This window comes from Anopheles coluzzii, chromosome 2, assembly GCF_943734685.1.
Source record: "Anopheles coluzzii chromosome 2, AcolN3, whole genome shotgun sequence".
In the NCBI taxonomy this organism is placed as follows: Eukaryota; Metazoa; Arthropoda; class Insecta; order Diptera; family Culicidae; genus Anopheles; species Anopheles coluzzii.
Window position 1 is genome coordinate 31,317,073 of NC_064670.1, and position 27,482 is coordinate 31,344,554.

At 46.1% G+C, this 27,482-nt stretch overlaps 3 protein-coding genes across 4 annotated transcripts; all 3 read right to left on the reverse strand.

The window, feature by feature from the left end:
• Positions 1–7,121: 7,121 nt before the first annotated feature.
• LOC120949451 (zinc finger protein 224-like) lies at positions 7,122–8,582 on the reverse strand. Its single transcript, XM_040366762.2, has one exon. The coding sequence runs from the start codon at positions 8,086–8,088 to the stop codon at positions 7,204–7,206; it is 885 nt and encodes a 294-aa protein (XP_040222696.2). The 5' UTR covers positions 8,089–8,582; the 3' UTR covers positions 7,122–7,203.
• A 5,383-nt stretch (positions 8,583–13,965) lies between these two features.
• Positions 13,966–21,872, reverse strand: LOC120952986 (CLIP domain-containing serine protease B8). The gene is made up of 9 exons (XM_040372612.2): positions 21,273–21,872; positions 20,888–21,183; positions 20,526–20,813; positions 17,804–17,920; positions 17,160–17,379; positions 15,691–15,857; positions 15,467–15,578; positions 15,080–15,378; positions 13,966–15,005 (listed from the first exon to the last, which is right to left on the reverse strand). The coding sequence occupies exons 1-9, from the start codon at positions 21,782–21,784 to the stop codon at positions 14,674–14,676; spliced, it is 2,343 nt and encodes a 780-aa protein (XP_040228546.2). The 5' UTR covers positions 21,785–21,872; the 3' UTR covers positions 13,966–14,673.
• A 259-nt stretch (positions 21,873–22,131) lies between these two features.
• Positions 22,132–26,392, reverse strand: LOC120949634 (CLIP domain-containing serine protease B9). 2 transcript variants are annotated; one of them, XM_040367053.2, is made up of 4 exons: positions 26,124–26,392; positions 23,305–23,833; positions 22,936–23,225; positions 22,132–22,854 (listed from the first exon to the last, which is right to left on the reverse strand). In XM_040367053.2, the coding sequence occupies exons 1-4, from the start codon at positions 26,383–26,385 to the stop codon at positions 22,556–22,558; spliced, it is 1,380 nt and encodes a 459-aa protein (XP_040222987.2). In that variant the 5' UTR covers positions 26,386–26,392; the 3' UTR covers positions 22,132–22,555. The 2 variants fall into 2 exon arrangements, with proteins under 2 accessions (XP_040222987.2, XP_040222988.2); XM_040367054.2 differs by lacking the exon at positions 26,124–26,392 and adding an exon at positions 24,329–24,978.
• Between the last annotated feature and the right edge of the window lie 1,090 nt (positions 26,393–27,482).

The following is a 27,482-nucleotide window of genomic DNA, read 5'->3' on the forward strand; positions in this document are numbered from 1 at the left end:
AGATGCTAATAATGAGAGGTGAGAAATTAGAGGGCTTTTTTCGGAGGGAGAGGTTGAAATCGAAATTGGAAGGTTCGGAGCGTGGGAATACTTTTTTCAAAAACAATTGTTGTTAAAAGAAGGTAAGAAGCATACAAAATGTGAATTTTAATGGATGTCCCAACAATTATGAATATGAAAAAAGGTAGCTAACTGAAATCATTCACAAAAGCGTCTTAGCAAATGTGAACCTTTCAGCAAAAAATCAACAACAAATTATTGGGAATTTTACCTAAATCTTCTAGTAATGAACAGCGAAACAGATATGACAATAAGATACAATTTGACTCTTTTATCGTTCCCTGCAATAAGCTAAAGTATTAAATGTAGCAACAGTGTTAGAAGCACAAGCAAAAGTACAGTCTACAAACATTGCTTTCCATTCTATTATTGGGGGCCTTCACGATTCTAGTTAGTTTTTTGTATGGAGTTTGACAGTTGGAGGCTGAAATCATGTAAACACTCCATACAAAACCACACAAAAAACTAGCCTGCAATTTTCAGTCTTGAAAATTTTAGCCTAAAAGCTAGAATTAGTTTCGAGTACCTGCTCGAAAACACAGGTTTGTTTACATTTATCCCAAGGTGCATTAAAGAAATTAGGTGGTGGAATCTGGAATCAAAGTGTATGTAGTCCAGGTGGTTTCATAGCATTTTTTCATAACCAATTATGAACATCACTTTTTGGCAGAACGGGTGAAAACTTTTTCTCAAACAAGCTTTCTAGAGGCTTGACGAATACTCAAAACACTCTTACAATCTTCATTCAGAAGCAGAAGCGATACAAATCAGCCTTCTAAATTTATACACCTTGGGATAAGCCCACCTGTATATTATACTCAACTAGATAGCTGCTCGAAAACTGCTATACAATGCAAACAGCTGACAGGCTGAAATTTCAGCCTACGAATTTCAAACGGAAAGGGCCCCATTTTCTGAGTATTCAGAACAAGTTGTCGTCCATCCGTACCACGAAAATTCCACCGCCTTTCTAATTCAATTCGGAACAATTTTCACACTTTTATTAAGTCACCTAGCAACGGAAATCCTGCGGAACGACTTCTCAGCATCCCCTTCGCAGCATCAGTGCGGTAATGAAACATTCCATAGCCGCCTGCAAATCAGCGCTCTGAACCGTGGCATCTTTTCCGATACTGTAGGTGACTTTCCCTAATCGCTACTTTCACCAATACCAGCACCAGTACCACCACACCCATCACCGCATCAAGGATCTTTTATTAGCCTGCGCTACGTTCCGACCATTTTTCGCACGCTTTTCCCACTTTCATAACCTTTGCACTCGGTTTGTGTGTGACGGTTTCGGCCGACGGCGCTATCGGCACCGACACGCACCTACGATAATCGGGATTGATGAAATTATTAATATTAAAATATTTCAATATCCTCTAGCGCCGGTGGCATCCGTACGGAACGGCAAGGCAATTGCTTTCCCGGGTTCTTCTGCCCCCCCTCAGCCAAATGGTTTCCCGATTTTGCATATGAAAAACGAACCACCAGCCGCACATTGTGCACAGATCGTGATGTACGGAAAATCGGCAAACCGCGGGCCAAAAGCATTTGCACGGCCTGCGTCATGGGAGAGTGGCACTGCACCGTCGAAGTGACATCGAAGCCTTGCTGGCTGGTAGCAATGGGATCGAAGAATAAAAACACACTGTTGCGAACCGTGATGCGATCAATTAATCATCCCCCCTCAATCAAGCGATGGCAGCCGGTTAAACGGTTGACGGCTGCGGGCCGTACAATAGGTGACAACTGTGCGTATGTACTGTAGGGACAAACATATCCTCCCTGTGGCTCGCGGCAGAGGGAAAGCGAACAGTACAGCCAGTCCCCGAGAGTAGGTTTGTGCAGGGGAAAGTAAGTTCGCTTCGGTTCAGATTGCAACACCGTTTGACGCTCGGTCCTTCGATTCTTGGTTGAAAACGACGGGGAAAGGCTCGGGTCGCAGCACTTACCACTGTTAAAACTAATGCCCGTCAGGCATGGACAACATACAGCGCTAACAGTCTATTTATGATCGTGATTCAAGTGGCCCGCTGTTGACAACGTTATTGTGCCGCGTGAGAGTGCCCTCTCTCGCTGCGGACTTTGGGAGAATGATTATTGATGGGCTCATCGAACATGTCATTAAACGTATCGGAAAGGACTGCATTTGGCGACAAAGGGAGCTTTGTTCTGTTTGCATGGGCAAAACAGACACAAAAAGGGACACTTTATTGACCGTTTTATTGCGATGTGCGCCGCAAAAGAATCGGCCTAAACGAACCCCCTCTCGGGAATGAAGCACAACCCACAAAAGTACCCGACTTGACCCGTCCGTTTTCCCAAAGCGAAAGTCTTTTGGTTCATAGGCAACCGAATCTCAACAAGCCATTGCACGATATTAACACGCAAACATCACAACATATTGCACCGCGAAGTGGAACGGCCGATGAAGGGATACTTTCCCTTTTACTTGGAGTGGAAATGCATTTCACTCAGAAGGGTCAGTGGATGGGACCGGCCGTTCCGTTGGCGCAACATAATTATCCCTTTCCAACGATCACGCCAAACGCTTACCTGGGCGATGGTGCGGAAATCCGATACGTTAACTGTTAACACGCAAAGCACGAAGGTCGTTCTTTCGGATAAAATCCGGGACACTGACCCGGCTGATATTATTAATCACTATCAGTCTTAAGGACTCGGACCGCGTCTTGGTACGCTAATGGTCGCCCGTCTGCATGGTACCGTGGGACTAAATTCGCTGTTTCGCGCCCTTAAACAGTTCGCGTCAGGTCTGAGGCCAGCTGCCTGCTGTTTGTGTGATACAGTTCGCGTGATTGATGAAGCAAACAAAACCTAAAACGCATACAAAGTAGGCGCACTTCATCGACGTCAAGAATCGCCGCTTTCGTTCGTGGATTGGATGTGCCCACGGCAGATGTGTCCACCGTTGGCCAGGTAAATCCGTCCCAGGGGAGGTCAGATTTGTATTTTAATAATGGTGCCACACTGTCTGCGCGTATGTGATGCGATATGAATGACAGTAATTGAGGAAAAGGAACGAAAAGCTGCACTAGTACTTGAGTAGCTTATGGACTGATGATTGGGTCCGCTGGCTTAATCCCCAAGGCAAACAAGACGGACAGAGGCTTGGATTTTGAAACGTTTCATGAACATTGAACTTGGAGTGTGTAGGGAAGAAAAAGAAATATGAGATCAATCAAAATCGTAAGGGATTTGCTGTTTATCGGAGTGGTTCTTTCCAGCACAATTAATCGCTAATTGAAATTTCTCTTGAAGTCTTCATTATTGGGAAAACCGATGAACAGTTCTTCATTTATCTTAAAAAAGGACTAAAGTGTTCTTTTCTTTCTTTGTTTCTTTGATCATCTTACTATTAAAAAATAATACAACTACAACTCCAAGTAATATGTTGAAAAGGAAATATATCAAACCAAAACATATTATGTGTTAACAATTATCATAGCAATGTATGGATATTGATAAAAATAATCTACAATAATACATTGCTATTAAATATTAACATCTACTCGCAATAATCACGAACACGTCAATGACATTTGATGCACGATGAAAGAGAATTGCCAGCTGTCAAATGTTCCCTTTATTGGAACCAGCTCAACAGCTACCTCAGCAGCACTTGAGCCTTAGTAATGGGGCATTAGTTCCTGCTATTTTGTCTTGCTGTTGTGCTGCTCCCAACTTCTCCCTCCAGCGAGCGCCCGAGTGCCTCCTTATTTCATCGCACCTTTCAACGCCACAACGCGTATGTCTTTGACGTAATTTGCGAGGCACGGGAAATGCCGTGCGTCTTCCTCTTCTGCTAAGCCCAAGTGTTCTTGTTGCTCCAAGGCCGCTATATCCCAGCCATTCCGTCCCAAGATGTGTGTGTGTGTGTAGCGACCTCTCGAACACTACCAGCGGGATGCTGCGAAAGGACACTTTGGCTCGCAAATCAGAGGCTTTTCAAGTGTTGGCCAGGCCAGGCAAAGTGCGAACGCAAACGCAATACCATGACGTGTGAAGTGTCCATTTCTTTTTATGTTCCCGAGATAAATTGGTGCGGGGCGGCAGGCAGGCCTCCACTCCATCGTAGGCCTTTTATCCTGAAAGTGCCAACAACCTGGAGAAAGCGGACTTTTGTTTTCCCCTCAAGTGGTCGCTCACACTCGGCCCGTTTGGTTTTCGATGATGGCTTGGGTTTCTTTCCCCTGGACAAGGCCAAATCGGGACGATAGAAAAGCTGCCCTTACGCCAGACCAAATCACGGGAGGGGAAGAAAACATGACGTTTTCATCTTTTATTTACACGCACAGGCGAGGAACAAAACTATTATGCTTAACGTACGAGCTCGCATCCCGCACAGAGCGGGGGAACACGATAAACGAGGCTTTAATTCACATCGTGGCCGCATGGAGGATAATGCTCGGATTAAAGATTTTGTCATCTTAACGCCACGGAACGGTGAAGTGGGAAAAACCGTATGTATGCTAAAAGAGCAATCGATTTTTGGATCTAAACCAATCGACACAGCCCTCACTTTCGGTTGAGTTTCCTTCCCAAAATGTAAATCAAATCAAACAATTACAGCAACGGCAGGAACAGGAACAACAACAGGAACCGAAAAAAATCTGCACCCGTGAACACATTGCGTTCTTTCAGCTGCTTCCGGGAGTGCATCCGGTAACGTCTAGCCGTCCTTACACGCCCGGCACACGCTGCTTGATGAGAAATTAATGAATATTTTATTGAAAATCAATTGCAGTATGGAAATCGGGCCTACGGCGAGAGTGGTATGCGAATTAATGGACAAAATAATCGACCCAAGTGGTTGCCGCAAAAGGCACGGGTGGATGCGCGAGTTTTGCGCGTTGGTTACGAATTTTAGGTCAACCTCATCATCGAGAACCCTCCGCTTATCCGAAAGCGGTTGATGAAGCACTGTAACCTCGAGGGCAGACGCAAGTGGCACAACGGATACAGCATCGGGGGAAGCGCGATTTGCATCATCGAACGGGGAAAGTTAATATTTGTCAGCGCATTATGTTAATTTATCGACGAATAATGGAGCGCTAACTGCTGACTTCCGGGATGCGGGCTGGATTTCGTGCAGTTCATTTCTCATCCACACAGCAACAAAGAGAAGAAAAAAAAAACAATAATAATACACGCAACATAAGGGCACATAATGCACTGGGCGTCGTTATTAAATCGTCCAACTGACAGATACAAATTGACTTGTGCGCCACTGATCGGTGCCATGTTCGGGAAAAGGTTTTGGCGAAAAACAGCTGTTGCTCTACTTCTTGCCATTTCGCCCTAGTGCAATTTGGATGAGGGAGCCGCCCGAGTGTATCTGGCGTTGGGTAGAGGGACTTGCAAAGTTGCAGAAAAGGATAATCTTCTCGCGTGGTTTATTATGTTTTTGCTGCGTATGCAAATTGCGACCAGCGTTCGGTAATTTGTCACTGACGCTGTGCTGTAACAACGTACCATTGCTTGAGGATTATGGTGACGGTTAGCTGTTGATCATTTTTTCATAACTTTCACCCTTCTGTTTTTAATGTTAATGTTGAAAAGTAAGTGAAGCATGTGAGAATCGCAGCTTACACAGTTGACTGCACATGGAAAATCGCTTTAAGGTGCTTTTGCACGATGGTCCTGAAATCGTTGTCGTAAATGCGTCCTCCAAAATTATCCAAAAATTAGAGATTTATCACCTAATAATAGATACAGAAAAACCTAACCATATACAGATATTCCTAAAAAAAATTAAAGTGTAAGAAACTTAGGCTGAACCAGAAGTGCTTTTAAAAAATTATTGAACCATTCATTATTGAAACAGTTACGTAAACATATCTTGTTATCTCTTTTCAATTTGTATCATTAGCTTACGCGGATGACGGAAACGGTTAAGGAATTTAGAAGAAATTCACGCAGCATTGAATTCACTAGACATGACGTATAGTGTCACGTAGAAGACAGAACATGAACAACAATCCTCAATTGTAAACAAATCCCAGGTCCGAAGCGTTGTTGCCGGCGCGTAAGTGATTTTTGGGGCAATCAGAATAGCACAATAATTGCACGAGCAGAGTAGATCAGAGTATAAATCAAGCAACCCATAACGATTAGCATGTCCAGTGCCATTACAGTGGTGAAGAGTGAGACGAGTCCGTTATTCCACGATGGACAATTGTCTATGCTTAGTATCAGGCAGTTGCTAGAGCATCACAAGGAAAATAAGTCCAGGATGTCTTGGAGTCTCATTTGGTTGGTTCGGCTCTTACAAGCAAAACGAGTTTTGCATCGTCTGGATATGAAAAGTGACATGTCAGGTGACATTTGACATGATATTTAGATACAATACGAAGAGCAGAGGTCAAAAATCACAATAATGTTTGTGTAAATGGTGTAGTTTTGTACGCTAATGTAATGTCAATGAATGTTTTATGTCTTTAGTTGTAATTTAAGATGTTTACCGAAAATTTACAGAAAAATCCGAAAATATTTTTGAGAGAGAGAGAGAGATAGAGAGAGAGAGAGAGATAGAGAGAGAGAGAGAGAGAAATAGAGATAAAGAGATGGAGAGAACCAACATTTCATTTCAGACATTTAAGCGCCATATTTTGTGCACAAACCGTTTGATGTTAGTAACGCATTCCTTCATACAAAAAGTTGTTTAATCCTCTGTCAACTTGGCACATGCATCAATCCTCCCGAATGCAGCTATTCGTCAACGTCTCATTCATTAATGGCCCCGGTGGCATCTGTCCAAACTTGTTCGATGCCAACTTAAACTACCACACCTCTGGCCAAGGTCACTGCATTCGTTGTTGAAGTGCATCGCTATACGCTAACACACATGTTTTGGCACTTTTATGAATGAATTCATTCCAAACCGTCCCAAACGACTAGAAATAGACCACTGCACTACATGTTCTGCCTAATGTTTGGCCTTCTTTCGGATCATTTACAGCGTGGATTTTCGGATGTTGAAGGCTCTTCACTTACCTGCTTGAGCACCATTTATTTCGGAGAAGAACTTTAATCAGAATCTTACGAGTTGTATGGAGCTACGCATACGCATTGAGTGTATTTATCACAATCTTCTTGTCTACGATAGCCTTCCTTTTACCCCTTTGCAGCTGCATCGCGACTTCCTCGACCAGCACTGCTCACCAGTTTCTCGCGATGCACCGCTCCATGCTTCCGCAACGTGCCCGCGTCAGTAAACCGCACCGAACAGACCGCACACCGGAACGGCTTCTCGCCGGTGTGCGTGCGCCCGTGCACGGTTAGTGCCGTCCGGCACCGAAACCCCCGATTGCAGACCGCGCACACGTGGGGCCGTTCGCCACTGTGCCGCGCGCGCTTGTGTATGCGTAGATGGCCCAGCTGAATGAACGTCTGCGAACACTGATCGCACCCGTACGGTCGCGTCTGGCTGTGGATGCGCTCGTGCTGCGCGCGGCAATCCAGCTTGGCAAACACCTTCCCACACTGCCGGCAGGCGTAACGCACCCCCAGCGTGTGCGTATTTTCGTGCCGCTTGAGTGCGTTCGCGGACGTGTAGGTGCGGCCACAGTGGCAGCACTGGAAGCGATCCTTTTCACTACGCCCGATCGCTGGTTTCTGCTGGCTCGATAAGCAATCCTGCTCCGTCAATGCTGTCCCCGTCTCGTCCCCCACATTGTGTGCTCCGCCACGATGGTACAGCCGCACGTGGGACTGTCGATTGCGCTCGGTGCGGAAGCGCAGCGGACAGTAGCTGCACTGGTGCATTCGCTCGTTCGCATCGTGCAGGGCGAAATGTTTATTAATAGCACGCATCGAACGGATCGGTAAGCATCGATCGGTGTCACATGTCGCACAGCGATACGGTATGAGGCCCGCGGCATGCTGTGTGTCCAGATGATGATCTAGCTCCGGCCCTGCCGTGAACTGTTCGCCACAGATGTAACACTTTTCTGTTCCGCGATCAGCTGATCCACTCGCAATCGTAACGTGCTCCTCCATCGGACCCAATCACAGCGCCAATCTTGCCGCGCCTGAAGCTAAACAGACACACCCGAGCGTGATCGTGTCGCGAAGCGTACTGCAAACCCGTTGGCAATCGACCGGCCCGGACCGGACACCGGAACCACCGACACCGGAGGCACGGCAGCATGATTTTCGCGACGAAACTGTTCGGCGAGCCGACTGGCAGGCGGCAGGCAAAAATAAACAAACCACGGTACGGCTAAAATTAGCCCCGATCTATCGTCTGGCGCATGGCGTGTGACATTAGCCGGGCAAAACGGTCCGTGTGCGTGCTGCGTGTGGAGATGCAGCGGCCAGAAAATCCAGCCAAACCGCGCCGTTCTGCCCGATTCGTACTGCGCGACTTCGGGTATTGTCCCACGGTGCGCGAAGATCGTGACGCGAAACGACGTGAGTGCTCCCCCACTCACCACCGACCGATCGGGGTGGGTGGAACAAAAGCCGATCTCGATCACAATCCAGCTGTACAAATAGCTGGTTTGTGCGAATCCAACGCATTGCATTGAAAAGCAATAAACCGAGCAGTAATGAACCAAACAAAAGAAATTCGACGGGTTCGGAAAGGGCACGCTTGAAGCTGGATCGTGTTTTAGGTTTGCAAAATAATTTGTTTGTATTATTTACTAATTCTCTGCCGTTTGGATGATATTTTCTCGCTGGCAGGCTTATGATCTCACCCTCCTCAAGAGGAAGAAACAGCTCGTTGTCACATGGTTTGGTAAATCAAACGTGTTTGATTAGAGCGCTAGAACGTTTTTCCTATTCCTGTTTTTCGTTATCATTGTTTTGTTCTTATTTAAAATTCAACATTTCACAACATTTCTTATGAAACCATCAGATATGTTGCGGCTATTTTTAAATCGATTTAAATTTTTAAATTTTGTTGGGACGACATCTTCGTTTCTCGCATGATGTTACGGTTTTGAGCAAAGAAAACCAGTCTTTTGTTCTTTCAGCACCATTTAGCCCGAGTAAAGAACTAAAAAGGTTGCTATAACGCTAAGGAAAACCTCACCAACATGCAAGGAAAATCCCTCCGGAGTTGATACCCTGTCCGAGTTTTGAATCGTATTACAACACACAACACACTCGTGCCAAATTCAATCATAATAATATTTTTCAATTTATGGCGCACTTTTTGTTAGATCCTGGAAATTCAATTCCGTTGCTACCTTGACGACGGCATGTGTGTCTTATCAGCATGTGAACACAGACCGGGCCGTGTGTGGCGTCCGTATCCATGACAGCCGGCGGTTGTACAGTGCTGTGGCTTCGCTTTAAAATGCAAACCTAACGACACGCTGGTCCAGCCAGCCGTCCATCTTGGGCTAGTGATTTTATGCTCCCTAAGGGTATCCTGCAGTCGGTTGTTTGTGTGTGATCCTCCTGACGTACTCATTCTACCGTGAAAGATGAAGCTCTCGAAGGGACCAATCTGGACCAAACCTTCCAGATCGGAAGGTAACCGCGACGCAGCATCTTGTCCTATCCAACAGCTCGTTAGTGCCGTAATTTGATCTGTTTTCTTCCTGTCAACCAACAGCAGCAAAAAAAAAAAGAGAAGTAATGATTCCTTGCCGAAACCGAACAAGTTCTGCCACAAGTTTGGGCCGGTCAGCCCGAAACTGAACCACGGGTGAAAATGGTGAAATGTGAGAGCATTATTGAGGTAATTAAATTTATCAAAATGCTCCGCCTAACAGCGTAAACTGCCGCGATACGTGACCGGTCAGGCTTCAGCCGGGGGACGGGGTCATTCATTGGCTCGGCGAACGGGTTTTCCGTCTGCTGCTGCAATGTTCTGGCATCGCTCTCTCACGCCACGATGTGGTGCTGGGAGTAACTTTCACCCGAACCGACCAGCCACCCGGTTTGAATGCTAATTGGGAGCGCTGTTCTCTGCACAACTAGTTTCCTAACTGAGTTAGCTAACTGTTTAATCTGGTTTTCTTTTTTCTACACCGCGATTGCGCTTTTTCTCGCAGAGAACTGAGAATGGGGTGGGAAAAGGGTTGGTCGAGTGTTTTAGGGGAAACGGAAGTTTCATCGAAAAAAAAAGGTTTGCTTGCAGACTCCGTCCAGCAGCGACGTGGACACAATCGTAGACCTTTGCGCTAGGTTTCGAAGACTCGTTGCAAAAACGAAACAAGTGAAACAATTCCCATTTTCCAGGACCTACTTTTAGGGCAAGAGCTCTCACCAGATCGTTACAGTGGTGTACTCGAAATCATAAATGACGCGCAGCACGACGCTACAGAATTCTCGAAAAATAAAAGGCCCAACGGTCAAAACCGGGAAATGTGTCTACTTGAACCTTTCGTTACCGACACGTGACCATCTTCAGCGCCCCCGCTCCACATTCGCACGCTCGTAGACTTCATCTAATTCATTACCAATTTCCAGCAAATGAAACATAATGATGGTCACACCGGTCGGTGGACCACGAGTAAGGGGAAAGCGTGCGTTGCTACACGCAACTTTACCTCTGGCACCCTTCGCCGGTACCGTTGCTAATCGTGAGAAATTGATTGGAAAAACGACGGTGCGACAGTTTTCTCTGGAGGATTCAACGCGGGTAGTTCGACTTCTTGGCTGGACTTGCCCGTCCAGCTGCCGGTCCTTTCTCAGGTGTATTCTGGGCATTCAACAGCAGGCACATTTGCGTCACTTTCAAATCGGAACGGCCATAATTACAGCTTGCACCACGGACAAGGATCGGGAAGGAGGGACGGAGAGGATGGATTCTATTCTTTTCTATTCCTGCTAGACATTTCCCCCTGCTGTAACTGAACGAAACGGTCCAGTTTTATCTGTGTTTGCTTCTTTCATTTCTTCAACAAGAAACCCTCCGGAACGTGCGTGGACAGCGTGTCCAGGGCTGTCCGGTAAAATGGACCTTTTTGCTAGATTAATTTACTTGCCCCTACTCGTCTCTGCGGCGCGTGAACACTCGCCTTCAAGGGTTTCCATTCGTTTGGTACATTGTCGAACAATCGGTACGCAACCATACGTGTAAGGGGTGTGTGTGTGTGTGTTTTTTTTGTTCATCTTTCCTGTTTTCTGGTTCATTTTTTGTTGCTGTTCCTGTCCACTCTCCCCGTAGCGGATGTTGCGTAGGAAGTGATCCGAAAATCGAAGCCGATTCAATGAATGAGGAACGATCCGTCAACCGAACCGAATCGATAAACTCCAGTCGTCCGTGGTGCCTTCGGGCGGGGTTAGCGGGAGTGTGCGTTTTACTGTGGTCAACTTCGCAGTTTCTGTAACTCGTCACAATCCACCACGCTTCCCGTAACACACCCATTTCGGTAATCACGTTGATGAAGATGATACTGCACGCCGGCACACTTTCCTCACGCCAGAGCTAAATTTTGCGCAATCGTCTCCGTGGCGAACGACCACCGAGCGTGCGAAAGGGCTGGGGGTGTGTAAAATCTTGAATCTAGAAGTAACCACCGTTCAACGTAGATTGACTGCCAACCAACAATCCTGAACCGTCGGGCGAAGGGTACGCCAGGGGAAGGTCGATATTGTTGTGACAAGGTTTTGATTGAAATTGAAAAATAGACATTCTAAGGGTTCGGAGCAAATTGTTTACAGTACGGTTCGGCACGGACGGTTCGGACGCAATGTGGGACGTTAGTTTCGACAAGGTTTGACTTTTTTCCCCCCAGTGGGTGGGCAGTTTTCGACCACTTGCCATTCGGGGAGAATTTCCATCCCATTTTCCACCGGCCAGTGGACACGCTGGTGGTGAGCTGCGTTTGTTAGAAACCATTTCCAATGCGTTCAGTGGCTGATTTGTTTAGGAACCATTTTATGCTGGTTTTTAGCAGTTCTTGCGCAGTGTTGCATTTGGATTAATGTGTTTGTGTTTATGTTTTCACAGGCGCCGTTTTTTACCGTCATTGGAATATGATCAGATATGATCAATTCGTTCTTTTCTTTTTGCTATAAACAAGAGGAATTAAAGAAAGTAGTTTCCTTTGACTATCTATTCTAAATTAAATGCTAAAGTGATGCATAATTTAATGTCTAGAGATTTAATATTCTTGTACGAATTCTCTGTTTACTATTTATTATGGCAACTAAGAAAAATGTGGAAGGTTAGATATTTTGTTTTTTAACAAATACTTTAACAAATAGTAACAGGAATAATTTCCTCTCTATTGTTATATGCAACTGTTTCTATAATTTTTTTATAAGGATTTGGAAGAGTTTACATTACAGCCAATAACATTCTACCTTCGACATTTCACATCAGCTCTGGTTATTCGTAAATCTGTGAGGGCAACTTCGCCATAAGTTTTGGCGACCAAACAGAAAACCTCATTGAGTAGGGGAATGAAAAATATGATTTTTATGATATATGATTTTTTTCGTGCAGTTTTGGAATGTTCGGGTAAGACGGACACCTGATATGGGAAAGATGGACACTATGAAGGATGATACACCTGTACAAAACGTTGGAAATACAGAGTTTTATAGTATTTTAACATATCCTATTGCTTTCCACGTCCTGGTGCGTACATAAACCAATTCTAGGTCAAATGCGACGACGGGTCATTCAGCCATGAATTTAGAAATTGTAAGCGCCGCTTGTAATATATCGTAGAATGCAGCATCTAAAGCATTATTGAAATATCGCGCACTAACAGCTGACGTTGCTCCAGTTGCTTACAGAACTACAGCCTAGAACTTCCTTTTAGGAAATTACTCCGCGAAAAGTCCACGACCCCAGTATTTTTATAGGGACTTGTTAATAGTTTAAACCGTTTTCTACCATGTCTAAATTCAACATTTGATATTCTTAATCCCATAGAATTTCTCATCTATTCCTGAACGATGTCCTATCAATGTCTCATATTTTTACTGCTTAAAGTTGTCCAAGTCGTGACAAGATATTCATCTTTGTGAAGCGCCTCACAATCGTCGAGCGAGTAATAGCATAACGCATGACTGCTATTTTGTCCGGAGTTTAATTTCTCGTTAATTTCAATACTTTCGCTAGTTGCTAGATGGTTTATATCTTCGGAATACCCCTATTTAAGGTATATGATGAAATATATTCATCACGAATTAATATAAGAAATAAAATAAATCAATAAATTCGGTGTCCATCTTTCCCTACAACAAAGTGTCCGTCTTGTCAGGATGTTCAAACCACCAGAAAACAATATTTTGTATTGCTTTCATTCTCGTTCTTTCGCCAGTTTTTTTCATTAATCATCACCACAACTCATTCAAGAAATAAAACTTCCGGAAATATAAACAATACAAGTTGTAGAGCTTAAGCTCGGCAGTAGTCAAATTAGATCCACAAGGGTGCACACCATTGATTTTTTTTCGTGGATTTAAACAATTTTGCATATATAATGACAAAAATGTTTTCAAATGTGTTGTTTAACTTTAAGTCAGGATGCTGCATTGTTGATTTTTTAGAAAATTGCCTTTTTCATGCATTTTTGACAAGTTTCCATCTTACCCACAGGGTCCGTTTTTACCTACCTTCCCCTACGTACAATTATTATTTTGACTGTTTTCAAATATAAAAAAATCTCATAGTTACCTTGCAGTCTCTAGACCACCATTGAAATTAAGGATAAAGTTATAATATTAAATGAAGAAATTAAAATAATTTTAAAATTAAATTAACATTCAACATTTCATTTTCATTGTAAATCATCGCATAAATGTATCAACATTTATTTTTCCTTCCTAGATCACCAATCCTGCAAGTTATTGAGTTGATTTTTTTGAGAATTATAAGATTATGTCTGTTCCATTGTTCAAAATCAATTATTTAAAGTTTTTTTTTTATACAGTAGGGACGGCTTTGCCGTATTGCTTATTTTATTTAAAGTTATACACTAAACAAATGCGTATCATGTTCTGAAATCGACCATTATTGAATGCCCTTGTGTATGTTTCCCTATCTTTCCATATTTTTCATTTACGTTTACAGCGCTCCATATAGCTTCTCACGTTTATCTAACTATTTTCCTACCTAAAAACAACTCTCTTTAGTGCACAACAAAAGGCATCTTGTGCAATCCGTCCACTGTACCGGGATTTCCAGCAGCTAGCAAGGAAGAACGGTTGCTGCATCTCCCGCAATGATGTGACCCACTTTCGTGAAATGGCACTTCAATCGAGCAAAATCGATAAACCCTGACACGCTACTGTACAAGCATCGAAAGGGATACGCAGCAGGACCACTGGAATGGATCACGCTGACAGAACAGTGAAAGTGAACCACTTTCCCAGCGACACAACAAAACAGCAAACTTCATTAACGTGTTATTCGCTCCGTGTGTGTGTGTGTGACCTTGTGTGACATTGCGAAAACGGGAGCAAAGGTCAAACAAAATCCCCACTGCTCCGCAGCAGGAAGCGAAAAACCTAACCGATGTGAAAATTGTTCGACGCCCCCGGTCACACAGGGCACACGCATGTGGGTGGTTCAAAACTACAACAACATCAACGACAAAGATCCCGTATGCTATACATTTGCTTAGATTTATTACATGCTAGTACCGGCGACGGTGGACCGACGGCCACTTACGCCCCGGTGTACATTTTGATCCACGGCAGATAGTGATGCACGTTGGTGTAGACGCCGGGCAGGCCCTCGACGCCGCATCCACGCACCCCGAGACTGACGATGCCGGTAATGTACCAGATGGCGCGCTTCATATCGTAGCTCATGAGCGGCGAACCACTGTCCCCGGCGCACGTATCCTTCGCCCGCTCGCCGCCGGCACACATTTGACCCGGCCCGAGCGCGAACGACCACGGCCGGAACGTTTTGCTGCACTTTTCCCGTTCGACGTACGGCAGGCTGAGCTTCAGCTTGATCGGGCTCAGCACATCCGGTCCGAGATTGTCCTTGACTGGTAGGAGAGACGCACAGTGTGCATTAAAAGCCGGAAGTTGGTTTTAGTTCTCTACTCCAAACACTACTCACAGATATCGGTACGGCCCCAGCCGGACACGCTCAGCTTCTTGCCCGGCGTCGCGCTACTCTCAAAGTTCTGCTCCGGCAGACAGATCGAGCGCAGAAAGTCGGTAAACGGGGGCGTCTGCTCGATCCGGATCAGCGCAATGTCGTGCTGCTGGTTGCTCGACTCCGAATCGTACTCCGGGTGCGGTATGACCGCTTGCGGCACCAGATCGATCATATCGTCCGAACAGTCCTTCAGGTCGTTCTCGTACACGCAGTCCGGGTTGGTGTGGATGTTGTACTCGCGCAGCCGCACAAACTTCCTGTAACATTGTAACATTGCAAGCTGAGCGGGTGAGACGCTGGTCGGGGTGCATTGAGCAATATTGACGGAACCAGTTCACAACTTACAGCCGGCCCTTGGTTTGCTGAAAGTTCTTCCCGGTCACACAGTGCGCGGCGGTGATCACGTACGTGCGACTTATCAGTGCTCCCCCGCATCCCTGGGTCAGTGCGTTGTTGTCTACCGGAACGGGGTGAGAGTGAGCAACGGAGGTTTGATGGTTTCAGTATTTTTTTTTTTTTGGGTAGATAGTACACACACAGACACACACTGATTGACCCTTGAAACTTACCCCGCTCGTAGAGAAGCATTGCCATCCACGGGAACTCGTCGATCTCGGCCAGCTGGCCGCCCCGGATCTTGGCCACGTAGCTCTGGATGCCGCAGGAGTCGGCATCGAATGCGATGCGGCTTGCGACCCGATTCTTCGGGACCATCGTCTCATTCACATAAGGTTCGCTGTTCGGGGGGGAAACGGAAAAGAGCAGCAAACAAATGATTGAGAAGAAAGTGTGAAAGTGAAAGAAATTCAACCCAAAAAGAAGAAAACAGCCGTTTGGATTGCCCGGCAGCTAATCGTATGACCCTGGTGCTGTTTCTTATCAGTGTGTTCCGTAGAAATATTAAGTAACACACAACAACACCCGTAGAGTGGCACGACACTACGTCCCAGTAGGGTGTCCATGGTCTACGGCATCGCTTGTCAAGATTATCCAATTTGTTATTCCATGAATTTGCAGCTTATTAATAGCATTAATGCATTTCGCCGAAGCTAATCGGCACGCTTTGACGTGCGCTGGCACGGACACATTGGCGTAATGAGCGATGATTAATCCGATTACCATATGTTTGTGGCAGGGTGGTGTGCTTGCTGACCGCGCATCGATTAACCCTAAGCAAAGGATCTCAGAACACTTTAATAGTGCGCGCGCACCCTCTGTTCGATATACGTGGCGCTGCGCCGGGGCTCCAACAAGTCTGATAGCGTCACTCACGTGCCTTTCTTCCACTCCGTTGCATTATTCACCACTGTAATGTTGGGGCTTTTTGCAGAGTTTTCACAACTGAGCGTAGAATTTCTACTGCATCACTGCAGACAACTGCACCTCCGTTGACTTACAACTACTACTAATAAAAATCCCATTGTGTTCGTCTCCGACCACATGTTTGTCCTTTAAATTCACTCATAAAACCATGTATTCCGTGAAAGTGCATTCTCGGAAGATGAAAGGGATGTTGCGCATCGAAGATGGCTTACAATAGCATACGTCACCACCGGGACGCGCTTCATTGTACGGTCCACTTCATTTAATCGTGAATGCGATTGATTCACGAGCCACTTTAAGACGATTTATTTTCGGGAGTGGAGAGCTTCTGCTCAATGGAGTAACGTGTTTCGCTCCATTCCCCCTCTACGTGCCTGCGAGCGGCAGGATGCGATCAATTGAATCGTTTGTCTGATTGGCTCACCTGGCCTGGCTCACGGGAGCAATTAGCTGCCAAGTGCAAGAAATTCCCCCGCCGCAGAAAGAAAGAGTTACACAGAGAGAATAAAAAGAACAAGAAGCAGAAGAAGGAAGCAAAAAAACAAACTCCCCTACAGCCCTGAGACCTGCCTCTAATTGTAGGCATCTGATGGCGCTGATGCTTCTAGACTTCCCCGTGCTAGGTTTTCGTTTGTGTTTGCGTCAATCGCAACATTTCCCTCCCACCCGTGTGGGTACTTGATCGGAGCCTGAAATTGAATGTACCCGCACTTACCGGTAAGCGTCACTGTCGCGGGGACAGCACACGTACGGCACCGTGTCCGACCCGTTGCACTGGATCTGCTTGATGAAGCTGAAGCGCTCGATCGAGCTCAGGCTGGACACGTCGTTGATCTTTCCGTAGGCGACACATTCGGCCGGCAGCATGCACTGGCCCGGGTTGGGCTCGTTCGGGATGTCGCACAGCCGGATCGAGTCCCACACGGGACGATCGTCTGTGTAGACGGGATAGAACAGAAAAATATGTAATTAACTCCACTAAACCACCTAAGTATCGCATTTGCCACCACAAAATCTTTTGGAAAGCTTCCAAAACAAAAAAAAACTGATTGAAAACTCGTCGCAAAGCTATCTTCACCACCGTCGCCCGAATGGAATGCAGCTTGGAGCCACGAAAGCAAACAAAAACAAAGCCAAAATTCAGCTTCGAAATTCTTGCTTCACCACCACCACCGATCGAGAGCGAACGCGACGCGCAATCGGGCTGCGGAATGCTGGAACCGGAAATGGTGCGCATACTTCTTTTGCGGCCTGCCAGTTAGCACGTTAGCACGGCGAAAGATCGTGTCGCGAGATCAGGCGAGATCAGGCGCTCTCTGCCCACCTCCCCACCACACAACCCAACTTAGCTCTTCTTACCTGTGTCCATGGGCGCACCGTAGGCAACCGGCGACAGAACCGCAAGCGCACAGCCGCAAACCAGCAGCAGCAGCACCGCGGACGACATGGTGAGGTCTTCAAAGCGCGACACTTTCCGTTAGCGAAGCTCGTGCGTAGTACCGTTCCTGGAGACGAGTGAGTGAGGTCTGGCGTATTCGGCTTTCCGTTAGCGAATAGAACGCGACGGCCCCGCGAGAGCAGCTGATAAAGCTTGCTCCCTTCGCACCCCGGGGCGGGTGGCCGGGGTAGCTCAGCATAATCAAATCGAACCGAACAGGCGGGATCTCACCACGGTCCGGGTCGTGTGGTGTGCGCAATGCCTGGGGGAGGGAGTGGATGGTTTGCTCTGAAGGGAGAGAGAGAGGATGGGGTGGTCAATCGAGAGTTTCTCATCTTCGAGACGTTTGCCAATCAGGCATGTCAAACCTGTAAATGACTAGCTGAGTGTAGGGAATATTGAAGTTTCCGTTTATTTATGTAAATGTTTTCAAAAGTTTAATTAATTATTTTAAGTAAATTATGTTTTGCAAGCCGGTTAGGCCGATCTCGTAGTACAGTCGTCAACTCGTACGACTTAACAACATGCCCGTCATGGGTTCAAGCCCCAAATAGACCGTGCCGCCATACGTAGGATTGACTATCCTGCTATGGGGGAAATCAATTAGTCACTGGAAGCCAAACCCACAAGAGGTAAAGGTAGGCCTTGACCGACAACGGTTGTTGAGCCAAAGAAGAAGAAGAAGAAGAAGAAGAATGTTTTGCAAGTCTTTTTCATCTCGCAATTAACACAGTGCATAGTCGCTTAGGAACTTTTAAGTAAAATAGATGAGTGCTTTTGATTTTAATGTTTTAGTTTTAACAATCTGGCTCTGAAAAGTATTTCATGTTTACAACAATGGCAAAAATAACAATTTTGTTTTCAAAGGTCATACTATATGGTGGTTTAACCGTTTTATTCTATTTTATTCACATCTAAACTGATCGTCTTTTAAAATGTCATGATCGTGTTTGCCGTACCAAGAGTGTTTTAATTCTTACATCTCTCTCTAATATGCACGTAATGCAAGCTTTTCCACTCTGACAAACAAACAAACAAATTCCCCAGAGCGATAGAGTATATCTAATGTCTGAAAGTAAACGCGACTAAAAATAAAATAAACTAGGTTCTATGAATCAATATATTTAAACATTTTTTCAATTATTTCACAACAGATCAGTCAATTTGAGCCAATATAATATTATCATCAATCAGGAACTCTGTTTTTTCTGTGATAAGCCATTAGACTATGCGCTTCAAGTTTCTAAGTTATGGCAATTTATTTAGTTATTTATTTTATATACTTTTCCATACTGAATAAGAATGTATTTTTTATTTGATATTATTAACTGTACATTTCTGGAAATAATAAACAGTCAAGCAGAAGACCTGAAAAGCTTTACCGAAAAAAAGCCATCTGACATCCCTGTCTAATCGGCGAGAGTCTCACACAAGTGTTGGTGTCGGCGTTTCTCACCAAGAATCGTTTGGATAAAGTCGTTGACATGTTTTGTTGATATTGTTGTTGTTGTTGTTGATAATGATGATGTCGTTGTTAGCTTTTCGTCTCAAACCACTCCTCAAGATCACCTCCGATCGAGCAAAATCCACCACCCTACTGGAACTTGAGATCCGCTCTGTGAGCAACCACCGGGCACGGGATCGAACATATAGCAAAGCCAGTCATTACAGCACGGGACTCACCCCCTGAGCCACTGCCTGAACGCCGTGTGTGCTTCTTGGGCGATGTCATGCAGGGAGTGGATAAAACAGCATTTGCGACCTATGGACAGGTATATCCCCGCTGCCGCGCACGTTACCGGTTTAGTGATTTTTCTGTATTTATCCATGCCGCTGTGCTGCGCTCATAACATATACGACTACACGTGAGATCGCAGGGTAAACACCTTTAACAGATCGCCTGGGATTTCCCGACACTGTTGACCCGTGCTGCCAAGCATAGGACTTGTGAAGTGTGCAGAGAAAGAGCAGGTTGTTTTGCTGTTTTGGCAGTTGCTCTCACGGAGACGGATACGGAGATACGGTGCCGGTGTAATCGAGCGGATCAGTAAATGGAACTCAGGAGAGCGGTGGGAATTTCTAGCTCCATGAACCTTGGATCTGTGTTGTGATGTTGCTGGCAGTGGACGGACATACCCAGGTTTGGATGGAATTTCCTCCCAGTGTGTGATAAGAAACATTGATGCAAGGAAGATGCTGAGCTTTGCTAAACATCTACTTGACATAATTAATGTTATGACAGCAAACACCGTGCACTATCACGATCAATTGATCGGTTTGTACGATACAGATCATCAAGGTCAATCAAGATTGCAAATCTCTGGCGTGGATTGATGGAACTATGCTAATCAGTTAGCACTTTGAGAGTTAATCTTTGCAAGCTACCCTGGTTCGTTTACAAACAACGTTTGTGTTCATCACACTTGTAAAATACAAACAAGTTTGCTTCGGTTTGAAAGTATTTGTTTCGTTTATGCAAGATTTATTGAATATTGAAAATCATTTTGCCTCAGCAACGGCTGTTTTTGACATGTGTCGTTGCTACTTTGCAACTTATTTGCTTAAACACTATTAGAAGCTAATTAGATTTTTTTTGTAAAGTTGATCGTTGTATCAATGTTTTTTGTGTTACAACAACCGCTCAACGACGAATGTTTTGCCGAATCCAGCCCAGATACGACGACACTCTCGTGTACACACCGGGCCAGCCTTCGAGTGCACACTGGTTGCCGAAGGAAATGACACCCTCCTGTATCCAGTAGAACCGCTTTACCATCAACGGGCCACCGGAATCGCCGCTGCACGAATCGATCCCAAACACACCGCCCGCGCACAGCTGCTCCCCAATGACTTCAATGTTTTTCCACTTCTTGTCACACTCCTCCTGAGCAAACACCGGGAACTGGGCCTTCTTCTTGATGCCACTGTGTCCTGTGAGTGTAACAAAAACAAAACTTTAAGTAAGATCTTCCTCATGAATCCGCTAACGGGCCATAATCACTTACGCTGGCGTCCCGTGTGTCCGAACCCAACCGCCGTAACATTAAGACCGGGGCTGGTAGGCGGGAAGTCATCCGGCGGAAGACATACCGGCGAAACGAAGTTGTTCATCGTAACGTCCCGATCGAGCCGGATCAGTGCAATGTCATGATGCTGGTAGGGTCCGTTCTTGTCGTACCCCGGATGAACGATCTGTGCCTCGATGCCAAAGTTTTGCGGCGGATCGGCACAATCGTCCGGGTTGCCGTCCGCACAGTCCGTATCGGTCGCGGTGTTGTACTCTCCGAGACGCACGTTAACCCTGCAAGCGCAACAATGTAGCGTTTAAATCAAGCAATTTCCGCACTCACACACGCAAACATAACCATACGCCACGATCGTTCAACTTACAGTCGTTCGCCTTCGTCCAGCTTCTTGTTGGCCAGACAGTGGGCCGCCGTCAGCACGTACCGTCCGTTGATCAGCGAGCCGCCGCACTTGAACGCCCGCTCGCCCTTCTTCGATTGGTACTCGAGCAGCGCGTACCAGGGGAACTCGTCGATCGCCGTGTAGTTACCGCCGATGATCCGATCCGCCAGCGTGTCCAAACCACACTCGAACGCTTTCGGGTTCGGCAGGCCGTCGCGCACGGCCGTCGGATTACGGTCCACAGTCGTCACACCGTCCGGGCAGCAGATGGTCACGTCCTTCGTTTTGCACTGCAGCTTGCGCAGGTAGTCGATCTCGTCCTCGCTCAGCACCCGGTCGGAATTGAAGAACTCATCCCTTACGCTTGGGCACTGCTGTACCGGGTGGCACACTCCATCGCGATGATCGGGCGTCCGGCAAGCTTCTTGTCCACGAACAACGGCAATGAACGCCAGCAGCAGCAGCAGCAGCACACAATCCACCACCTTTGCCATGACGATCGTTACGCCAGGCAGGATCAAGATCGACTGATTGCTGCTGCCGCGAACGATCGCAGCAACCGTCTAGCAGCTCGGCGATCCGCTCAAGGTGAATGTGCAAACGAAAACAGGTTGCTGCTGGTCAGCCTGTAGTGGTGAACTTGGGTGACCATCGCAGCAATGGTTGGCATTTCGATTGGCGCGAGGTATTTCCCTTTGCAGCAACACCCATACAGGGACGGCTTTTGTTTGATTACAGTCGCGAATAGACAATACATTGGCGGAATGAGCGCGGTTACGGAGGAGCGTATTACGCCGTGCAGCATTCGAAGGAGCATGTTCTAATCACAGCTACGAGCAACTGTTGTAAACGATCGTTTGTTTTATTGTCATATTTTCTGTAAACATTTTGCCATAGTGAAGGTACATAATCGGTTCAAACTATCTAGCATTGACCTACAGATCTACAGTCGTTTTGCAGTGCTACTCTAGAAGCGGTGAAAGTAAAATGCACAGTTAACACAGTTTCGCTGCAGTAAAGTTTACATTACAGAGCGAAGCGTTCTAGCCGACATTACTGTTGGTCGTCATCGATCAGATATGTTGAAGGGACTGCCCTTGCCCTATTAGCTGTTCGTGCCAGTTTAATTTTTCCCTGTCCTTTGCCAACGCACACTAGTATCGTAGAATATAGCATTAATTCTAGTTTGTCATTAATTTCGTTGTGAATTTGTTCCTAGATGTCATTACACTGGTAAAGATCTCCTTCCTCCCGCTGCACTACCGTTACTCCTTGATATTGCTTCTCACCCAGGCCATGTACGCGGGCACGTGAGTGTATACCCCCGGCCAGTCCTCCAGCCCGCACCGGTTGCCGTACGAGACGATGCCCTCGAGATACCAAACCTTCTGCAGCTTCATCAGCGGACCACCGGAATCGCCGTGGCACGAGTCCTTCGCGTACTCACCACCGGCGCAGAGCTGGTTGGTCGTTATCGACGAATTCTTCGTAGCGTACTTCTCTTGGCACCGGGCATGATCGTACACCTTGATGCCCAGCTTTTGCTTAACCGCGCTTCGGCTCTCTGTATAGGACATGAATAAGAGAAACAGATGGCATTACGACCTGGCATCGAAACATGTCGTCCCAACTGGTCCTCCCCTACCTTGCAGTGTACGCCCGAACCCGGTCACAAAGTTGACCTCGCCCGTTTTCGACGCCCGGAAGTCGGTCAGTGGCAGACAAACCGGTTGCACGAAACTCGTATACTCGATCGATTGCGCCAACCGCAAGAGCGCGATATCGTCTGCGTGTGCCATATCCTGGTATCCCGGATGTACGATGACCGACTCGATGCCGGCATCGACCGGTGGATCGGCACAGATTTCCTCCTGCTCCTCCGTCACGCAGTCGATTTCCGTTTTGGTGTTGTATTCCCCGAGCCGTACCGAGACCCTGTAATAGAGAGTAGGGTACATGTAAGAGATAGTGCGTCACGAGAAACATAGTTCATTTGTTGTTCTGTGCCACTTACAGTTTGCCCTCCTTGCGCTCAACCTCTCCGATAACGCAGTGGGCAGCGGTCAGTACGTAGCGCCGATTGATCAGCGACCCTCCGCAGCTGTACTTTCGCTCGCCCTTGCGGTTTTCGTACTGCAACAGCGCCAGCCAAGGAAATTCGTCGATGTCCGCATTTTGGCCACCGTAGATCCGCATGCCGATGCTAACGCCGCACTCGTTCTTCTTCGGGTTGGGCAGCAAACCACCGACGAGCTGATCGGCCAGCTCAGCATCACCGCTCGGCGCAGTCGCCGCCGGTCCAGCGGGTGTGGTGGACGCTGTCCCAGCAGGAACAGTCGTCGCGGGTGCTACGACCGGTTTGGAACCGTTGCCGGGACAGCACACGAACGGCTGGCGTCCGCTGGTCGCTCCGGTACATTGCGATTTGCGCAGGAACTCACGCTCCTCCCAGGTGAGGATGCGCTGCTTGAAGTAGTCCAGTATGCTGTCACACTCGTAGATGGAGATGCAACGGCCCCGTAGCCTCGTCGGTGTCGTGCATTCTGTTTCGGCGAGAGGGAGAAATAAAACCTTATATGCATCGTCTCTAACACAGAAACCATCATCACTCGCGGACCATTCTTTTGTGGACTAATGATTCACAAAATCAACGAATTTACTGATTAGAGCGAAGCTGTGACTTTTGACAGTCATTTGGTTATCACTGGGTTCGTCCTTGATCTACCTGATCCCGCCCAGAAAAGAAGACACACTTTGCACGTAGACACACACGATCGAGCGGGCTGCTCACGAAACCGCCGCTACTCACTGCGCTGGTCACTCAATTCGGTCTGCATCACAGCCCCAGCCGTGCGTATGATCGATCGAACAAACGACCACAAACAGCTGAGCAAATGGAAGCGGGTTTCGACACACAAAGTAGTGCAAGAATTTGGACAAACCTGAAATACAGGTTTATTGGCATGCACGGCAACGGTGTACACATGGTTCTCACAGACCTTCGGTAGACACACCACACACACACGGTTTCGACTTACGCTGTTGCTGCTGGTGAGAACCGCCGATGTGTAGGGCAAGCAGTACGCAGACCGTAAGCCAAGCTACGGACCGATTGTAGCTAGTCATAGTTCTTCCGGCTTCCGGTACAACGCCGTCTGCTGCACGTCCTCGAGTGAACTCGGCTCGGTAAGGAAACCTTCTGCAGACCACCGTGGCTAAACTGTGGCTAGAAGCCTTCGAGACACCTCCACAGGCCACAAGATGCAAAAAAACGGAGATACACGATGATGCGGTTGCTCCAAGCACAACCGACACGATCGAGCTCTGATTAGCTACTAATAACGGCAGTTCGCAACCAACACGGACGATCTCTCGATCTCACACAGTTCACCCCGGTGAGTATTTGTGTTTGAAGAAGAGCGCTTCGGAGAATCGCCGAAAATGCTGTTCAATTCTATCTGCCCGACTGACTAACCGGAATAGGATGGTACCGATGCACCAAGAATACAAAGGGTTACTTATAAAAGCTGGAACAGATTCCTCACAATCGTCTCTCGTTACCGGTAAAGGAAAGTCCCATCCTAACGTCACCACACACAGCCAACGAACGACAAATCTAAGTTAATTGAACTGGGAATGTACCGAACGAAATACGGCGAACCGTACTGTGGCGTGCGTCTACGCGCATTATAAGCCCATCGAGCGCGAGAGATTTGTTGCGTTTCAGAACATTTGTAATGAGACAAACGAAGCTGTACTAGTACTAAACACACAGACACACACACACACACACATACATGTCAAAACTAATGTTCCAAACCTGTCTACCAGAACACCGGCTACGGTCTATCATTATGCACTTGTTATCCGCTTGATGTACGCGCCCGTCTAGCAAACAAGCTTAGGTGTATTGCATATTCATGAAACCAGCAGCAGGGGAATGGGGTGTTTGTTTTGCTGCTATTAAAAAAACCGGCTTCCGCGAGTACAATACCGAAGAGCATTAACCACACAAGTGCAAGGTAAACTGTGCGGGGTGGCGCGTATAAGCATTTAAAGCTTCACACGATTAACAGCGACATGACTCACTGACTCGGTTGCAGCTTCATTGAGCTTCATTGATGCAGTACAGGAATCGCTTAATCATATTGGGTTTGCTTTTCTAATGGAAATATTAGCAAGAAGATGCATATGCATAATGAGTCGTAGTCGAATAACTAAATATCATACATGGAAAGGCTGTACTTAATATACTTTGATGGTTAATTTGAAAGATTATAGATATTCAAGATGTTCAGGTTGTGTGCCTAGTATTATTCAAAATGCTGATCATTCTGCGCAATCAACGCATTTTCTATTATTGGACCTATCTTGTTACCCATTTTTTTATTCTACGGATACGTTTTTTGCCTAAATGGTAATAAAAGAAATAGGAAATGGAAGGAAAAAGCAGCACTTTGCATTAACCTCAACCCCTCTGTGGCACAGTCGGCCAGAGGCCGATACGTAAGATTTATGGGTTTGGGACTGGCAGGTAGCTTTACTTCTCGGCAACATCATACATTACTTGGTGGGATATAATGAAATTGTTAACACTTTGTTTTCCTACATCACATAGACTCGCATTATAAAAAAATATATAATTAGTATTTTTCCCCTCCTACTCCACCACACCACCGGGAAAAGTTAATTTACTAAAACCTGCACGAAAAGCCCTTTGCGTCGAAACAAACCGCAATGATTTATTTCGCACCATTTTCTAATCTACTTTGCTCGTATTTCTTTTTTTGTTTGCCACTTCTTTTTTTAATAAACTTGTGACCAACTTCTTACCGACATGAACATCACTGGATTCCTCGATCTGCTCCTCTTGATGCTGCTGCGGGCGAATATCGTAACGTTGGGCCCGTATCCCGTCGGATTTCATCGCGCGTCTTATCATCGGATTATCGGGAAACAGAAAGGCTCCTGCTAGTGGCACCACGAAGAGAAAACTCAACCGTAAAGGGAACACCATTTTTCTGGCGATAGTGTCACCAACACCCGAAATGAAACACTTCCTGCACGGGAAGCCGACGCACGACTGACTGAACATTTGAATACCGAAACTGCAAATGCCTGCTCGGACAAGTTTTGTGCCTGAATGCCGGTTGTAAGAGTGGGTGTGTGAGTTTTTTTTTTTGTTAAAAAAAACTTCAATTCCTACAGACCGGTTTCGACCAACATAAAACTGAATCGCTAATATCCGTTCCAAACATGCTAATTTTCTGTGATATAAGCCACTATAGAGTTACACATACTATGGGTAAGAGTTTACAGAACCAATCTTTGCTAGGGATTAAAGTCTCGGGAATGGTACGTTATCTCAGGTTTTAAGTGATATACCATTCAAGAGGTTTACTATATCCATACGAAAGAATTCATTTGTCAACCGTCACAGCTGCTTTGGAAGAATGGTCGAGATTTTGAGAATTTTATGGCACAAGAACATCTCTTTAAACCTGTTTTAGAGAAATTCACTCAAATGAAAATTCACGCAGCTTTAACTGACAAATTTTGTTTAAATGAAGGTTTACTTCAGCTCTACAGAAAAATGTGCAGAATGAAGACGGTGTTAAAAATACAACTTGCCTCGATCGCAAGAAACATCCTTTAAACCATCGAGAAACTTAAATGTTGAGGAAAACAAAAATAAGTAAAAATCACCACTCATATAAAAGATATTGTTCCATCGTAGGTACTCGTTTGCTTTTCAAAAACAAAACAGGAGAAAATGAAAGTTTTTTTTATCGCAAACTCCAAAGATTTCTCCGAGACAGGTTTAAGGCATACCAATCGTATCGCCTCAGGGCTAGCTCCGTTTATTTTGTTTGTTTCAGGATGTTCATTTTCAACTCAAGGATATGAAATGTTTGTTCTGTGTAGGAAATTACCTCCAGAAGTTGGGCCCCTAAAAAAACATGTGTAATTGACGTTCTTTTATAACATATAGAGCAACAGTATTACAAAACTTCTCGTAAAAATCCTGGCTTTGCTACCTTCCAATGTGAATATCCAAACGTCAAACGGCTTCCCGTCAGATTCGAACCTGATTACCGGTTGTAAGTGTGTATGCGTTTGTATGTGTGTGTTCTTTTTCAAGTTTTTAAATTTTATTTGTTTTTTTTTTCTTTAAATTTCAATTCAAATGGA

What these genes read in the sequence shown, in the direction of transcription:
- LOC120949451 (XM_040366762.2), bottom strand. Translation starts at nt 8,088, where the DNA reads ATGGAGGAGCACGTTACGATTGCGAGTGGATCAGCTGATCGCGGAACA.
- LOC120952986 (XM_040372612.2), bottom strand. Translation starts at nt 21,784, where the DNA reads ATGGCAAAGGTGGTGGATTGTGTGCTGCTGCTGCTGCTGCTGGCGTTC. An exon ending in CTGGACGAAGGCGAACGACT is followed by an intron (nt 21,184 to 21,272) that starts GTAAGTTGAACG and finishes TTGCGCTTGCAG; the next exon opens with GGTTAACGTGCGTCTCGGAG. An exon ending in CGGACACACGGGACGCCAGC is followed by an intron (nt 20,814 to 20,887) that starts GTAAGTGATTAT and finishes TTACACTCACAG; the next exon opens with GACACAGTGGCATCAAGAAG.
- LOC120949634 (XM_040367053.2), bottom strand. Translation starts at nt 26,385, where the DNA reads ATGTTCAGTCAGTCGTGCGTCGGCTTCCCGTGCAGGAAGTGTTTCATT. An exon ending in GAGCGCAAGGAGGGCAAACT is followed by an intron (nt 23,226 to 23,304) that starts GTAAGTGGCACA and finishes TCTCTATTACAG; the next exon opens with GGTCTCGGTACGGCTCGGGG. An exon ending in GTTCGGGCGTACACTGCAAG is followed by an intron (nt 22,855 to 22,935) that starts GTAGGGGAGGAC and finishes TGTCCTATACAG; the next exon opens with AGAGCCGAAGCGCGGTTAAG.